Source organism: Abrus precatorius, unplaced genomic scaffold (assembly GCF_003935025.1).
Source record: "Abrus precatorius isolate BTA unplaced genomic scaffold, Abrus_2018 Scaffold10, whole genome shotgun sequence".
NCBI classification, from domain to species: domain Eukaryota; kingdom Viridiplantae; phylum Streptophyta; class Magnoliopsida; order Fabales; family Fabaceae; genus Abrus; species Abrus precatorius.
Window position 1 is genome coordinate 31,114,941 of NW_020874292.1, and position 18,608 is coordinate 31,133,548.

The 18,608-nt window shown below is 31.7% G+C and overlaps 3 protein-coding genes across 3 annotated transcripts; all 3 read left to right on the plus strand.

Annotated features, from left to right (window-relative positions):
• The first annotated feature begins 882 nt into the window (after positions 1-882).
• On the plus strand, positions 883-2,271 carry LOC113852271. The gene has a single exon (XM_027482508.1). It carries the CDS (start codon positions 883-885, stop codon positions 2,071-2,073), a length of 1,191 nt encoding a protein of 396 aa, XP_027338309.1. The 3' UTR covers positions 2,074-2,271.
• A 2,876-nt stretch (positions 2,272-5,147) lies between these two features.
• LOC113853129 lies at positions 5,148-7,252 on the plus strand. The gene has a single exon (XM_027483597.1). The coding sequence runs from the start codon at positions 5,308-5,310 to the stop codon at positions 6,442-6,444; it is 1,137 nt and encodes a 378-aa protein (XP_027339398.1). The 5' UTR covers positions 5,148-5,307; the 3' UTR covers positions 6,445-7,252.
• Positions 7,253-11,129: 3,877 nt separating this feature from the next.
• LOC113852272 lies at positions 11,130-18,252 on the plus strand. The gene is made up of 3 exons (XM_027482509.1): positions 11,130-12,257; positions 12,669-12,991; positions 17,094-18,252. The coding sequence occupies exons 1-3, from the start codon at positions 11,130-11,132 to the stop codon at positions 18,247-18,249; spliced, it is 2,607 nt and encodes an 868-aa protein (XP_027338310.1). The 3' UTR covers positions 18,250-18,252.
• The last annotated feature ends 356 nt before the right edge of the window (positions 18,253-18,608 follow it).

The following is an 18,608-nucleotide window of genomic DNA, read 5'->3' on the forward strand; positions in this document are numbered from 1 at the left end:
ATTTATTAAAAATTATAATAGTAAAGTTTTAAGATTTAGGATATTAAAAATTATAATATTAAATAATGTCATTTAAAAAAAAACTAATTTAATTAAAATAAATTTTTTATTCAAAATATCATTTTATCATACTAATATTTAAAAATATTAAGTCAAAATTACATATTTAAATAAATAAATAAACAAAATAATATTTAATATTTTTATTTAATTTTTAAAATATAATTATTATTCTTTAAGTATAAAAATTTAAACATTAACATTATTATCTAAAATAATATACTTATTATTTAAAAATTTTAATTATTTTTAAAAAATATAATAATAATTATTTTCTAAAAATATTATTTATTATCTTAATTATGTAAAATAAATTTTAATAAACATGTTAAATAAATATTATTATTATTTTTATTCATTTTAAAATAATATAAAAATATAAACATAATTCAAATAATAAAATTTAGTTTATTATATATAATTAACAAAATATTTATAAATATTTATTAAAATAAAATATTATAAATATTTATTTTAACAAAATATAAATTAATTTAAATAATAATATTTATTTTATTATATAAAAATATAAAAATAATTTTAAAAATAAAAAAAAAGAGGCAGAATTCAGTTACCTGAAATCAAATTCTAAATTGCAAATTTTTGCTACAGTGTTTGAGTCTACTTCGATAAATAAAATGTGAATGAATTTATTTAAGTATTTTTTATTTTTTTAATAATTTTTCTGTAAAAATTTCGTCAATGTGTTCCTTCTCATTCGCTTAGCTGTGTCACCTTCCACGCTTCCAAATCACCACGGAGTGTTTCCTCCTTTCGTCATATGTTTTTACACTCTTGAATTCACCCTTAAACACCGCTCAGATGTTGAGTTCCCAACGCTTAAAATCCTTTCTCTTTCTGAAGGAACTCACAAGAGCACATTTTCCAATCCCAAAAGCGATTCCGTTTGCATCAACACTCTCTTTGAAATACAGCTCCATCACTTCAGAGCAACACTCGTTCACCGTTTCATACCTCATTAACAATTGTGCCTTCTCACCAGAAACTGCTCTCAAGGCTTCCAAGCTTGTTCGATTCGAGAACGCTGAAAAGCCCGATTCAGTAATCGCCTTCTTCAGAAACAACGGATTCACTAACGCTCAGATAAATAGCATCATAAGAAACGGACCAAACGTGCTAACATGCAACCTCCACAAAAGGGTTTTGCCAAAGTTTGAATTTTTACGCTCCAAAAGTGCTTCCAACTCTGACATCGTTGATCTTGTGAATAGCAACCCCAGAATCCTATACGCAAGCCTCGAGAACAGCATAATCCCTGCCTTTGAATCGGTGAGAAGGTTCCTTCCATCTGATAAGAAAACTATTGATTGTATAATCGCTTGTCGACATTTCTTTGGTCATGATCTTGTTGTAAAAAATGTGAGATTGTTACTTGATGATGGAATCAAGGACTCCAACATCACCTATGTGTTATGCAGAAGACCTTCTATTATATTGTCTCGTTATATGAGGAAGGACGTGGATGAAGTTAAAGAAATGGGATTTGATCCTTCCGAGTTAAATTTTGCAATAGCATTGCAGGTCAAAAGGGGTGTTTCAAAATCCCGGTGGGATGCAAAAGTTGAGGCCTTTAAGGGATGGGGATGGACTGAAGAAATGGTTCTTAATGCGTTTAGGAAGCGGCCCCTTTGTATGTTAGCATCCAAAGATAAGATCAATGAGGTGATGAAATTTTGGGTCAATGAGTTAGGTTGGAACCCTTTGGTCCTTGTTGAAAGATCAGAGATTTTTGGATATAGTTTGGAGAAAAGGATCATTCCCAGGGGTTTAGTTTTTCAGTATTTGCTTGCGAATGGTTTGATAAAAAGGAATGCCAGCTTGTCTACTCTATTTGCTATGTCTGAAAAGATGTTTCTTGAGAAGTATGTGAAATGTTTTAGGGAGGAAAAGTGTCAACTTTTAAAGTTGTACCAGGAAAAAAGAATGGTTACAGTGTTTGAGAGAAAGGAGGATGGCGCAGCATCTGGCAGTTATGAAGGGGTTAACTTATGAGTACAAATTTCTCTAATTCATGCTTGCTATGTTCCATTAACCCTGTCTGAACTCAACTGATTTAACTGAATTGTTTCATTTTGATCTGTTGGAACCCTTATTGGTTATTGCATTCTTTAATTCCCAATGGTATTGTGATGTATGTCAAGTCAACTATTCGATGGTTTATATTCAAATGAATGAAGCATGAGAACAAATTTGTTGATATCAAATGCTTATTTGTAACACTGCTTGCTGTTGTTGCCTGCGTAAGAATATGTATTCACCATCCTTGTGTTTGGAGGATCTTTTACTTATTAGTCCTAGTAAATCTCAACTTTTGGGTTAGGCTCGTGACTTAATATATTTTTTGGGTTTTCCGTCATTTGGATTATATATAAAGGAAGATAGGTGGAGATATGAAAGCTGCTTTAACTTTTGTGGGTTTTAAAAATATCAAGATCCATGTTTCATTTATTTCTTGTCACTAGAATGCCAAGTGAAGACTAAGTTTGACTGATCAAACAGGTGTTTCTCAGATTGTTAGCTGGTGCAATAGCTTTCGAATACATCATTATAGGTTAGGTGTAACTATTTAATTTTGTCGTTTGTATGTGTCACTTGAGATTTGTGGCTAAGAGGATATTAATCTATTAATCAAGGCTCAGTAGGTTACTTCCTACTTCAGTTTTGTTTTTTCTTCAACAGATTTAATCAAGAAAAAAACTTAGTTGGCTCACTGTGCTTCTTCCTCTTAAAATGAAGCTTTCACCTCCAAGAGAAAAGCTTCTGTTGCATAGGGGTGTGCAAAAACACTGTTTGAAACCGGACTAATTCATGAACCAAACCAAATCGCTCTTAAAATATCCAAACCATTTGAATTCATTTCTTAAACTGAACTGCTTTTTTTTCCCCCATCAATTGGTTCAGTTAACTATTGTTAAAAATAATTTGGATCAGCTAAATTATATCTTTTTCTTTTATACCACTCATCAACATTGTGTCATGATCACGGTCTTGTCTTCATTACAAAACCTAAATCCACAGCCCCCTTTCTGCCACCATTAAACATTTAAACCCCAAATTCAAATGATCCGTTTGGATCTCACTACATTGACGATTCTGTGCGGAATTTATACTAATGATTCTTACTCAATCAAACGACTCTACTTTGGTTGGAAATGTCGTTGTGTGTGGATTCTCCCTTGGAGGTGTGCACTTAGTTGACGAGTTCACAATCTTCATTTCTTGAACGCTGTACACATTGAAGGTAAGGACATGGCCAGAGTTCTTCGTTTCAGCACTGATAATTTAATTTTTATAAAGATTTTTGTAGGTATTTACTTTTGAGTAGATTATAGGCTAGTTTCACCTCACTTTCTATGCAAATAAAGTTGATTTGAGATCAATCTTGGATTGTGTTCATGGATCTTCTCATCCTCATTGATGTTGATATTCCTTTTTTTATTAACCAAAACCGCTTTCGAAAACCAATATTAGAAATAATTTCTACCATCAAATTAGACAAGCTTTAATGGTTGTAGTGTTAACTTTAAAGCTATGAGATTTTGAAATTAATTTTTTATATTATGACAATGTCTAATCCTTTCTTTCTGAATTTCAGTCAGAAGCTGGGAGAAGCTGACATTGATCCTTGTCATTAAAATTATGATTTTACTGGTAAATATGTTAAATTATGTTTTTCCCCTTTTTACTTCTATCATAAAAAATAATCAATCATTTTTTATTTCACTCTCTATTTTGTATCTTTTTTTTTACATTAAAAAAATATTGAAATGTTTCATTTACTCAAACTTTTGATTTTCTTTTTAGGTTTTACGCTAATAAATATTTTTTTACGTATATTTCTAAGTAATTTTTGAACTCTCCCGATAAAATACTATTGAAAAATGCATGAGTTCTACCTTTTTTTAAGTATATTTTTCAGTTATATAAGGATCCGATGATCATTTTAATCTTTTCATACTTAAACACACGTTAGTTGGAAATCACTACAGAGGATCTCAACCACTGAAATTAATAATTTTTATTTAAAAATTAGTAAATATAAAAATTGACGGTTATGATTAAAACTGGATTTGGTGTAGTGAAAAACATATTCCACGTAATTTGTATTTTTAAAACTTGTGAAGCTTGTAATTTTAGATACATGAAATTATAAAGATTAGTCTTCTCTTATAGGAGTATTTGTCAACAAAAACACACTCCTTCCTTTACTTCACATGCCATGATTTCATATTTGAAGTATTATCCATCTCTTTTCTGCATAGCATATTAACTTTGTTTTTATTCATTTATTTAAGAACAAATAAAGCAAACTAAAACATTAATTATTTTATTAAAAATATTCAATAAAATTTCTAATTTTTTTTACTAGTGAGTTTGTTCCACGTTTAAACAATTAATTAGTGTAAATATTTTATTTAGTGTCTTTAAAACTTCTACTTGAGTAAAATAATATTAGATAAAAAATAACATTCATTATTGTGTTTCACTTTTAGCAACGTAGATAAATAAATAAGAACACTTTTTTTTAATCTCTGGATATATAAATAAAAACAGAAGTAATACTTCATTTATTTATTGTTGTTATTGTTTCTTCTTTTTTAAAATTGAAATTCTACAAAAGTGCTTTACAGTGAAATTATGGATTTTTTTAATTATTTTTTTATTTTTTATTTAATTTAACAAAAAAATTAAAATAAAGTTATTAAAAATTTTAATATTTAACTGAGATTAATGACATTGGGTGAGTCTTGCGGTTAACTTTGTTCAATAAAGTAAGACTTGATTGTTCTTATTATAAATATTATTTATTTTAATTTTTATACAAAACGACAATAAAGCATAAAATAATTATAATGCAAGGTTGTTTTTTGTTTTTGAATATGATTAAAATATCTTGTCCTATACAATTATTACTGTGATTGTATACTCAAATTTCGCATTTAAGTTTTAAATTATTTCTGTGATTAGTGTAGACTTACTTTTGAATTGTACTGAGAGTACAATTTACACTAAACACATAAATATATTGTTTTAATCAACAATCGCAATTTCGATGTCGCACCTATTTCCGAAGAAAGGCCCAATTTTGGGTAATTTAGGTATACTCCCAGTCATCCTCTGTTGGGGTCACCTAGGGTTTTGACAGCAAGGCAAGCTCGGAAGCTCCTTTTCAATGCGTGCTTCAACCCTTTGGAATCATAGAACTCTTCCGTTAACGCCGCTCAGATGTTGAGTTCCCAACGCTTTAAAACCCATCTTCTCTACTTGAAGGGACTCATAAGAGCACCGTTTCCAACCCCAAAAGCGAATCCATTTGCATTAACACTCTCTTTGAAATACAGCTCCATCACTTCAGAGCAACACTCATTCACCGTTTCATACCTCATTAACAATTGCGCCTTCTCGCCAGAAACTGCTCTCAAGGCTTCCAAGCTTGTTCGATTTGAGACCGCCGAAAAGCCCGATTCAGTAATCGCCTTCTTCAGAAACAACGGATTCTCCCACTCTCAGATAAATAACATTGTTAGAAGAGTACCCAATTTGCTTACATGCAACCCCCACAAAAGGGTTTTTCCAAAGTTTGAATTTTTAACCTCCAACGGTCTTCCCAAATCTGACATTGTTCGACTGGTGACTGGGTGCCCTGGATTCCTATCTTCAAGCCTCGAAAATTGCATAGTCCCTTCATACAAATTGGTGAGAAGGTTCCTTCAATCTGATAAGGAAGTTATTGGTCGTATACTCGCTGGTAGAAATTTCCTATCTTATAAACTTGCCAAACAAAATGTGAGATTGTTGCTTGAAGATGGAGGAGTCTCTGACTCCAACATCACCTATTTGTTACGAAGAAGACCTACTATTCTCTTGACCGGTGACATGAGGAGGGCCTTGGATGAAGTTAAGGAAATGGGGTTTGATCCCTCTAAGTTAAGCTTTGGAATGGCATTGCTTGCCAAAAAGGGGATTTCCAAATCTAGGTGGGATGCAAAAGTTGATGCCTTTAAGAGCTGGGGTTGGTCTGAAGAATTGGTTCTTTCTGCGTTTAAGCAGGCACCCATGGTTATGTTAACATCGAAGGATAAGATTAATGAGGTGATGAAATTTTGGGTCAATCAATTAGGTTGGAACTCTTTGGCCCTTGCCAAAGGGCCTGTAGTTTTTGGATATAATTTAGGGAAAAGAATTGTTCCGAGGGGTTTGGTTGTGCAGCATCTGATTGCAAAAGGTTTGAGAAAAAAGAATGCCAGCTTGTTTGTCCCATTTATTATTCCTGAAAACCTGTTTTTTGAAAAGTTTGTGAAATGTTTTGAGGAGGAAAGTCATCAATTATTAAAGCTATACCAAGAATCGATGGGTGTTTAAGAAAATCTGGGAGGATGGTTTAGTATCTGCTGTGATTAACTTATGAGTACCAATTTCTTGTGATTTCTCCATCCCATTCAAACTGGGACTGATTTAACTAAATTGTTTCATTTTGATGGGTCGGGACTCGGAACCATTATTGTTTGTTGCATTCGTCAATTCTCATTATAGTTGTGATGAATGTCAACTACTGGATGCTTCATAAATGATTGAAGCAAGATTACAAATTCTTTAATATCCAATGATTATTTGTAACGTAGCTGGTGCGGGCATGCTGATATTGTTGCCTTCGTAAGCATATGTATTCAAACATCCCTGTATTTTGAATATGCATGAAGAGGGTCTTTTAGCTTTTAGTAGTAGTACCAGAAAATCTCACTTTTTTGGTTTTGCTTTGATCTCGAAATATTTTGAAGGGATTTTGGTCATTGAGATTAGAAAGGGACTGTGGCTGCTGTCCTGTGACCCCTACAAAAGGGTCTTGGTTTGAATTTTCTCCGAAAAGGTGCTTCTGGCTCGGAAATAGTTGACCTAGGGAGTAAGTAACCAGAACTCCAGAAGTATTGGCTCCAAGACTGGGGAATCATATAGTCCCAAACTACGAGTTGGTCCAAACCCCAAGGCTGATTCCCATTGGTGTAGTTTCCTCTCAGCTCTCAACGTCGCGTCCTCTCCCTATTCATATCCCATTGGTTCCACTCAATTTTCACTCACAGTAATCGTCTCTCCCTGTAATGCTATAACTGTCTCCTTGTACTGCTACTCCACTTGTCTCTGTTTTTCCCCGTCTGGTATATATTTTCCATAGCTTCCCCTCAACATCATAACTCTTCAATATAATAATGACATATAATAATATAAAAGTACATGCTTGCCACTCTGTAAAATATAAATAACATTTTATTTTCTCTTTAAATTGATGATGTGATTGTTTTAGTATTTTAAAAATTAAAAAATATTTACGACTGATTATTAACTTTCACTATTTATTATACATATTTAATATAATATTAATAATTATTTTATGTATGAAGGGCATAAAATATTCTCTTAATTTTTAAAATATCATAAAAATTACCATAAAAGTATTGTATACAAGACAAACATGTAAAAAATTTGATAAAGGCCAATTGTAATTACTTTTATAAAATATTTAATTAGTTTTTAATTTTTTAATAAAGACAGGGTTAGATATTTTTATATTTTTAAGACATTAAAATGTATTTTATTTTTATTTAATATTTTGAATAAATATATAAAAAAATAAAATCATATTATAAAAGATATAACATTTCTCAAATGATAATATCCAAGACAATGCATTAATATCATATGAAGAAATGCTTTCTTTGCTCCGGAACATCAAGAAAAGAAAATATCCATTTATTGATTCCAAAATGTAAAGTTGAGCCACTGAAGTGCAGGCCCATAAACATTGTAGAAATATTGACAAAAGATTAAAAGAAATATATTAAATTGAAAGGAGTCAATCAAAGATGATAATGAGAGTTAAATTTAATTGCCTTAAAAAAGTTAAATTTAATATATTTTCTTAAAAAATTATAATAAGTAAGATTTTTATCTATCAAACAATATTAAGTCTGAATCTAATTATCGATAATTATGTACAAAATTTTATAACTGTAAATTTAACTAATATCATGCCTTAATTTTATCTATATCAATATACATATTCATGATATCTTATATTCAAAATTGAAATAGTATAAACGATTTTTTAATTTAATTTAATTTAATTTAAGGTATAATTTTGGAGTGTTTTTAAGGTCAAAGTTAATCTATGTATACCTCCACTCTGATCACATATTTAAGGTTAATCAATTTAAAGTTTTTTTTTTAATTAGGGTAGGGTCGAATAAATTATTTCAGGATTGAATAAGATTTTTTCGTGAACTAAAGTTCTTTTTGACATTTCTATTAAAACTTGTAAAGCATGTAATTTTGGATACATTAATTTTATTAAAATTAGCATCTTTTAGAGGAGTGCGAGTCAACAAAAGCACACTCCTTCCTTTACTTCACATTGCATGATTTCATACATATTAACTTTGTTTTTACTCATTTATTTAAGAAAAAATTGTACAAACTACAAAATTAATTAATTTTCAAAAACTATTTAATAAATTTTCTAATTTATTTTTTATTGGTGAGTTTTTTAACGTTTAAATAAATAATTAGTATTTAGAACTTCTATTTGAGTAAAGACATATATTAGATAAAAAAAAATAACATTCAATATTGTGTTTGGCTTTTAGCCATGTGGATAAATAAATTAGAACACATTTTTTTTCCTATCTCTAGATAAATAAATAAAAAGGAAGTAGTACTTCATTTATTTATTTATTGATGTTGTTATTGCTTCTTCTTTTTTAAATTGAAATTTTATGGAAGTCTTTAAAGTGAAATCATGGATATATATTTTTTAAATTATTAATTTTTTATTTTATTATACAAAAAATTTTAAATTAAGTTATTAAATGAAAATTTTTGATTAATTAGATTTTTAAAAATTTAATTTTTTATCAAAATCAATAACATAGTGTGAGTTATGTAACTTATTTAATGAAATAGGATTTGATTGTTGTTATTGTAAATTATTTTTTTTATTTTTTTTATGCAAAATGGCAATGAAATATAAAATAAACAATTGAATAAACTTTTATAAAGTCAGATTCGCAAGGTTGTTTTTTTCAATGATTATTAAGATACTTTATTCTATACAATTTTGATAAATTTTTTTTTTATGTTATGACGGTGATTGTATAAGAAAATTTCACATATGATGTAAGTTTTGAATTATTTATATTATTAGTGAAGACTTACATCTAAATTGTGCTAAGAGTACAATTTATAATAAACATATAAATATATATTTTTTAATCAACAATAATGTAAATAATTCAAAATTGACGGACTCAGAATTTTGATGTGGCACCTAGTTTGAAAAATGGTCTAATTTTGAGTAACTAAAAATTGTTTGATGGCATGAATAGAGTAAATAAGATAATATAATATATTATATGTGCTTTTAATTAAATGTTTGTTGAGTTCTTAAAATATGACTGATTATGATACTTATCTTATTGGACTAATTTATATGTTATTATAATATGATTAAGTTAAAAAAGAAAAAAATAACAAAATTATTTTCATTAAAATATTTTAAATTTATTCTCTTACCTTTTTTATTTATTTTATATATATTATTTTTTAAAAAATATTAAATTACTTTTATATATTTTTAAAATAAAAAATAAATAACTTATAAAAATAAAAAATAAAAAATTAAAATTTAATTTAATAAATATAAATAAAAGAGTAATTTCAATCAAATATGCATAAATGATTAATGTTAATCATGTCCACCAAAACAACAAAGTAATCGGATCTTAAGGATACTCTCTAGTCATTCCATATTAGTATCACTTGAGATATGTTTGAGAGAGTTTTTGAAAGAAAAATGAGAGGAAGACGGTCATGTACTTGCTTTTGACGTAGCTTTCACGAATTCTCCAAGAACATCCCTCTCTCCACTTAAGAAACACATTCCAGGGCTCTCACCCTCTTCGCCCCCCTTGCGCAGTGGCCCCTAGAAGACGATTTTCTCCAACCAGTTCATCATCTCCCTCTAATCTTGTAGATCCTTACAAAATGGACAACTCTAAAGCAGAAAAACGTTCAACTGAAGAGTTGGACCTAATGAAGTGAAGTACCAAGAAGGTCAAGTTAGATTTAGTGTCTTCCTTGGCAGATCTGCACTCTCCTATGCAAGAGAATGGTCTTGAAGGACATTCTACATCTCATGTGTTTTCTATCCCTTCTCGATCTATTACTAATGGCCCTTCTTATCATGTTTCTTCTCAGCATAAACTGGTCCTTAAAAGTAATATTCCAAAGAAAAGCTCCAAACCTAAATCCCTAATCTAAGCCTGCAAATTTGGAAAAATCAGCTTGTGAGGTACCTCAACCTAGGGATCTTCCTGACCTTTTTATAGAAAAAAATAATCACTCTAAAAATAGTATGGATATAATTGATTATCTGCTTACCATGTCTAGGATACAGAAGGAACTGCAAGATAATAATGATTATAAGACATAATTGACCTCAACCCTATCACTCAAAGAATCTCTCATGACCTATCTCTTAATAAACCTCCTTTTAGGCTCCTTGATCCTCAACTAATCCAATATAGACATAGATAAACTATCAAATAAAAACTCCAAAACCTTCAAGGATATTTACTTATTGGACAGTAGGAATAGTCCGTCCTAACATGATAAGAATATTTATCAATCATGATTTTTTTTTCTTTTATGAATTGTTTATTTTAGAATTATAAAAAGATGGAGAGAAATCTTTCGCTAGTTAATTAATAATCTTATATTAATTAATAACCTAAATTTTATTGTTCTATTTAAACCTAGAGTTAGCCTTAACAATACATTATTTATTCATTAAATTTTTATTAATATATTAATTTATATATTTTTTTAAAAAAATATTAATTTTAAATATATTTATGTAAAATATAAATTTTACGTTTCGTTTTCTCAATTTCAAAACTCGCCTTCACAAGTAACCCCCGAGACAAGCTCGGAAGCTCCTTTTCACAGCGCGCTTCAACCCTATCGAAGCATAGAACTCTTACTTTAACGCCGCTCAGATGTTGAGTTCCCAACGCTTTAAAACCCATATTATCTATCTGAAGGGACTCATAAGAGCATCGATTCCAACCCCAGAAGCCAATCCATTTGCATTAACACTCTCTTTGAAATACAGCTCCATCACTTCAGAGCGACACTCATTCACCGTTTCATACCTCATTAACAATTGCGCCTTCTCGCCAGAAACTGCTCTCAAGGCTTCCAAGCTTGTTCGATTTGAGACAGCCGAAAAGCCCGATTCAGTAATCGCCTTCTTCAGAAACAACGGATTCTCCCACTCTCAGATAAATAGCATTATTAGAAGGGCACCCAAGGTGCTTACATGCAACCCCCACAAAAGGGTTTTTCCAAAGTTTGAATTTTTAATCTCCAACGGTCTTACCAAATCTGACATTGTTCAACTGGTGACTGGGTGCCCTAGATTCCTCTCTTCAAGCCTCGAAAATTGCATAGTCCCTTCCTATGAATTGGTGAGAAGGTTCCTTCAATCTGATAAGGAAATTATTGGTTGTATACTCGCTGGTAGAAATTTCCTATCTTATAAACTTGTCGAACGAAATGTGAGATTGTTGCTTGAAGATGGAGTCTCTGACTCCAACATCACCTATTTGTTACGAAGAAGACCTACTATTCTCTTGACCGGTGACATGAGGAGGGCCTTGGATGAAGTTAAGGAAATGGGGTTTGATCCCTCTAAGGTAAGCTTTGGAATGGCATTGCATGCCAAAAAGGGGATTTCCAAATCTAGGTGGGATGCAAAAGTTGATGCCTTTAAGAGCTGGGGTTGGTCTGAAGAATTGGTTCTTTCTGCGTTTAGGCAGGCGCCCATGGTTATGTTAACATCGAAGGATAAGATTAATGAGGTGATGAAATTTTGGGTCAATCAATTAGGTTGGAACTCTTTGGCCCTTGCCCAAAGGCCTGCAATTTTTGGATATAGTTTGGGAAAAAGGATTGTTCCGAGGGGTTTGGTTGTGAAGCATCTGATTGCAAAAGGTTTGAGAAGAAAGAATGCCAGCTTGTTTAACCCATTTACTATTCCTGACAACCTGTTTCTTGAAAATTTTGTGAAATGTTTTGAGGAGGAAAGTCATCAATTATTAGAGCTATACCAGGAAAAGATGAGTGTTTAAGAAAATTTGGGAGGATGGTTCAGTATCTGGGTGTGGTTAACTTATGAGTACCAATTTCTTGTGATTCAACTTTGTTATGGTTCTCCATTCCATTCAAATACTAGTGTTAAAACTGTCTAAATTGTCACCAAACTGGGACTGATTTAACTAAATTGTTTCATGTTGATGGGTTGGAACCCTTACTGATTGATGCATTCTTTAATTTCTCATTATAGTTGTGATGTATGTCAACTGCTGGATGCTTCATAAATGATTGAAGCAAGATTACAAATTCTTTAATATCCATTGATTATTGTAACATAGCTGACGAGGGCGTACTGTTATTGTTTGGTCTTTTAGCTCTTAGTAGTAGTACTAGTAAATCTTACTTTTTTGGTTTTGCTTTGATCTTGAAATATTTTGAAGGGTGGTTGGTCATTGAGTTTAGAAAGGGACTGTAGATGCTTTCCTGTGATCCCTGCAAAAGGGTCTTGGTTTGAATTTTCTCTCAAAAGGTCTGGTTCCGAAATAGTTGACCTAGCGATTACGTACCGAGGAGTACTGGCTCCAAGACTGAAGAATCATATAGTCCCAACCTATGAGTTGGCCAAAACCCCAAGGCCGATCCCCATTAGCTTAATTTCCTCATTGCCCTCAAAGTCACGGCCTCTCCCTTTTCATTCCGCCTCCCTTCTCTACATTTCCCATGAGTTCCACTCAATTTTCACTCAGTATAACTGTTTCTCCCGGTAATGCTCCTCCGCATGTCTCTGTTTTTCCCCGTCTGGTCTATATTTTCCATATCTTGGGGCCATGGTCTAACTTTTACATGCTCACACTGTTGGGCCCTCAACATCAGCCACTACATTTGGCTCAACTGCTCAAGGGTCTCATCACTGGTCTTGTTCCTTCATCAATTTAATGCTTGTATGGTCTAGAGCACAATTAGAACTAGTTTAGCTAACTGGTTGCAAACTTTGACCACTGTTGGTGTTGATTTCATTATTTTTTTCACTACTGTGATGTATATCAGTCTTACAAATGCCTAAAACTTTGTCCGTAATAAATGTAAAGTTCAAATGATCTTGCATTGCATGTATTGGCCTAGAGTAATTTTGTGATAGTATTATTTCTCTCACTCTAGGTTAATGGACTTGTGAGTAATGGTTTTTAATTGTGGTTTTAATTGTGATTATGATTTTTGTGTAAGCCAAAATTACAGAAACTTATGGGCCCAGTATTGATAATATCATAGTCAGGTCTTATGTTGCACTCGATTTTGTCACATATTGGCTGTGGCTTGATAATTTTATCCTTTGGCTAAACTGATTTGGATCTAGTGGAATCAGGTTTGAATATCATAGGTATTTATTTGTCAAATTAACTACCATTGTCCTTGTTCTGCATTTTCTTATTGAATATGTTCCATCAAACCATGGAAATTCTTGAACAGTTTGTGATACAGACTAGGTTTCTTATTAAGAGGAATTAGAAATGAATCCCAGTTACAAAACAGACTGCAGAACTTGGAGTGTCTGCACTTCCCAATGCCATAAAAGCCCAATTTTCTCCAACAAATCACCTGACGTCTGTGTCCTTTTTTAATCACCCCTCTTATTTATAGGCAACATTCCTTATTCAAACTACCTAACCAGTTAATGGATAAATAACTAACTAACTTATTTTAACTAACTACTAATGGGGTTAACTAAGTAATCTATTTAAACAATATATTACCTAACAGATTGCTACCATGTATTTTTTGAGGAAATATTTACTTAATTGCTTCTTGGAGACTGTTCTTGTATCATGGTTAAACATGTTGTTTGAGATAAGGAAAATTTTTTAAGTTATAAAATCATATTGAAGGATCTACCTTTTGAGGAGTTTTGAGGGTCTTAAGAAGCGCCTTTGTATGCTGGAAATGGCGATTTCTGAGGAATCATGAAGAGAGCCCTCAATATTTTAAGTCCACAAAATGAGAGGCTTTCTGAGGAGCTTGTGAAGCTCTTGGACTGAGAATAGTTAAAATTGATCAAAACAAGATTGAAAGTCTTTTTAAGGTATTTTTGAGGAGTTTTTCAAAGTTCTTTACACCCAAAAAATTGCTCGAAAATAGGACTGACAAGAAATCATTTTAAGTCTATAAAATTGGATTTTGAGGCGTTTTAGGGGGTTGTCAAGTCTCTTACACCCAAAAAATTGCTAAAAAAAGGACTGACAAGAAATTATTCTAAGTCCATAAAACTAGAGTTATTTTGAGGCATTTTGGAGGGTTGTCAAGTTCCTTACACTCAAAATTACTCCAAAAATAGGACTGACAAGAAATTATTCCAAGTCCTCAAGACATGAGGGCTTTTGAGGAATTTTTTAAGGGGTTTTCAAGCACCTGATGTCCAGAATGTGTCGAAAACAGAAAGTGGTAAAAAAATATTCTAAGTTCACAAATCTGACTGAGCTCTCCAAATTTCTTCTAGAATTGTTCGAAAAACAGGAATAAGAAGTGGAAATATTCTAAGTCTACAAGATTAAGACGAGCTCTTAGACCCCTATAATTAGTCAAAAAGAGAAGTCAAGGAAAAAATATTCCAAGACCATAATGTTAAACGAGCCTCTTAGATTTTTCCCAGAATTGCTCGAAAGATAGAAAACAAAAGTTCGGATAGGATTCAAAAGCTATTGCAAGGTTCAAAAGCGATTACCAACAGTTACCAGCAGACGAAGGTTTAATAAAATGAAGAAAAATCGTGAGTAATAGTAGTTATAAAAAAAAACTTCAACTGACAGGATGATCACAAGTAATCATAGATAATGGGCATCAGCAGTTGAAGGCAATTACTAAGAAGTGTCTGCCAAAGAAGAAGAACTACGATGGTCCTCCTGCCTATAAATACTCTAAAATTTCATTTTCAAGAAGGCGACTTTTTGCACCTAGACACTGCACCTAAAATTCTTTGAAAGCTGAAACCCTGCACCGCACTAGACACCAATTACAAGGAGATATACGACTATTGTTGTTCATTACTAGGAGTCATACGTTATTTTCTTGCATATTTACCTTTCTGCATTTCAATTCCAGTTTCTTTTAGTTTGTTTGCGTTTTTGTAATTCAGTTCTTGCTCAATACGTTGTGTAAAATTTTCACATTTGATTTTGTTTTACGTATTTACTATTCACTGTTCTTGCTGAATTGTTTATTGTGCGACGTCCATTTCGTTGTTACGTTAATAACATACATAAAAGAATCCAGAGGACCTAAATTTAATCTCCAAATTGTTCTTAAATTATTTATTTATAAATTATTATTTTTTATTGTAAATACATGTATAGTGCATGGTATTTTCATAATGCAAATTGAAGGGACAAATACTGCATGGAACGCCTTTATTGTTTTAGCACACCTTTGATGTTTGATTGAAGTGAAATGAAATGAGCAATTTATTAGGATGCCTAAGTTGTAACCTACTAACCTAAATACATGTAGAGCTAATTTGATTGCATGATAACTTTTAGAGCTAATTCTGACGGATGAGCTGCTCCCTCCTCGGTTAACTACCACTACCTGGTCTTCCTTTTAATTGATAGCTTTCGCTGGAGTAGTTGCCTTCATAATGAATCCCTTGAGCTTTTACTATCTTTTTCCTTATTCTTGCTAGTCGTCGACTGTATAGTTTCCTATCTTGCTCTTGTCGAGCTCCAACCCGATCCCTATTATGCAATCAAATTAGCTCTAAAAGTTACAAGGAATGAGAGACATCCTTTCAGTATATCATGCATACTGTGTGCAGTACATTGTGTCATTGTATCAAAATTTGTTGTAAAGTTTAAGAACAAAGGTGCAAAGCGATTGCTAATGAATGGTATCATCTCACTCTAATGTCCACACTTAATTTCAAAAATTTTTTTATCATCAAATGATATATTTTTATTTATTTATAATAGACTTATTTCTAATCAACTTTAATTATGCATTATAAAGTTAATTATAATTAACTTCTTTCTAAAATATATTCATATATGAATGAAAGTTAATTTAAATTGAATCATGTGTAAATAAAATTTAAAACCAGAATGAAAGTTGAATTAAATTAATTTTTATATACAAAATTTAAAAATAAAATAGAAGTCAATTTAAATCGACTTTTGTGTAAAAAAATTTTATAAGCATAATGAAAGTCGATTTAAATCGAAATTTTATAAGTATAATGAAAGTTGATTTAAATCGACTTTTATATAAAAATAATTAAACCTATAATAGAAGTCGATTTAAATCGACTCCATTATAAAAAATTATAAATTTAATAAATCGACTTCTGTGTAAAAATTTTCAAAACGAAAGTCGATTAAAATCGATTTCTGATATATGTACTTTTAAGATATTTATGTAATTTTTTTTTAAGATATTTAAGGAATAATAATTTTTTTATTTTATTTGTGTAAAAAAGCCCAAAAATACCTTTCTTAATGTATTTACAATAAAGCCTTACTTTAATGCACACTTGATATTTTCGTTGAATTATTATGTTGGAATTCCTATGCCCATGTCGAAGAACTAGATTTTGCATCGATGCTAGAATTATTATTTTGAATTTCTTCTACCCCTATAATTATATGAAAGGCTTTAAGTTGTCACCGCACATGATGTCCTTTCAAATAGAACAAAATATTTCTTTCCTTTGAATTAATTTAAGTATAGAATTAAAAATATTATATGCTAAAATATAAGATTTCGAAAAAAATCACAGAAATATAAAATTTAATACTTTTTAAATAAAATTAGCTAATTTCAAAAATTGTTAATGACAATTCTTCAATTCTAATATATTAATTATCTTCATGCTTCCGAGTCAGGAAATCGCTTCACTTCACTGCCCTGATGAGTTGCCTACTCTTCAAATCCCTTCTTCTCCGTCCGGAAGGAATCATAAGAATACCGTTTCCAACCCCAAAATGGACTCCTTTTCTATCAACATTCTCTTGGAAATCCAGCTCCATCACTTCAGAGCAACATTCATTCACTGTTTCATACCTCATAAACAATCGTGGGTTCTCACCAGAAACTGCTCTCAAGGCCTCCAAGTTAGTTCAATTCGAGACCGCTGAAAAGCCCGATTCAGTTATCGCCTTCTTCAGAAACAACGGATTCTCCAACTATCAGATAAATAACATTGTTAGAAGTGCACCCAATGTGCTTACCTGCGATCCCCACAAAAGGGTTTTGCCAAAGATTGAATTTTTACACTCTAAAGTTACTTCCATTCCAGACGTTGTTGAATTGGTGAATAGGAGCCCCAGAATCTTCTACGCAAGCCTCGAGAAAAGCACAATCCCTACCTATGAATGCGTGAGAAGGTACCTTAAATCTGATAAGGAAACCGTTTATTCTATTCTCGCTTGTCGACATTTCTTTGGCACTGACCGTGTTGTACAAAATGTGAGATTATTGCGTGATGTTGGAGCCACTGATTCAAACATTTCCCAGTTGTTACGTAGAAGGCTTTCTGTGATATTGTCTTCTAACATGAGGGGCGTCGTGGATGAAGTTACGGAAATGGGTTTTGATCCTTCCAAGTCAAATTTTATGATTGCATTGCTAGCCAAAAAGGTTATTCCCAAATCCCGGTGGAATGCAAAAGTTAACGCCCTCAAGAGTTGGGGTTGGTCTGAAGAATTGATTCTTCATGTGTTTAAGAGAGCCCCTTTAATCATGTTATCATCTGAGGGTAAAATTAATAAGGTGATGGGATTTTGGGTTAATCAGTTAGGTTGGAACTCTTTGGCCATTGCTAAGAAGCCTGAGATTTTTGGATTTAGTTTGGAGAAAAGGATCATTCCAAGGGCTTTTGTTGTCCAGTATCTACTTGCAAAAGGTTTGAGAAAAGAGAGTGCCAGCCTGCTTACCCCATTTGCGGTTTCTGAAACGGTGTTTCTTGAGAAATATGTGAAATCTTTTGAGGAGGACACGTGTCAATTATTGAAGCTGTACCAGGGGAAAATGAGTTCTTAAAGAAAGCGGGAGGGTGGTGTAGCATCTAGCAGTTGTCAAATGGTTAGCTAATTGGTACAAATTATTTGTGGTTTAGCTTTGTTATGCTTCTCCATCCTATTCAGATACTAGTGTTACTCCTGTCTAAATTGCGACTGATTTAGATTAATTGTTTTCACTTTGCTGGGTTAGAATGCTTATTGATTTTTGCATTTTTCAATTCTCATTCATTACAGGTGTGACTTATGTCAACTATTCAATGCTTCATAAATGATTGAAGCAAGAGTACAAATTGTTAAAATATTCAATGCTTATTTTGTGACTTAGCTGACACGGGCATGCGGTTGTTGTTGCCTTTGTACGAATATGAATTCATCATA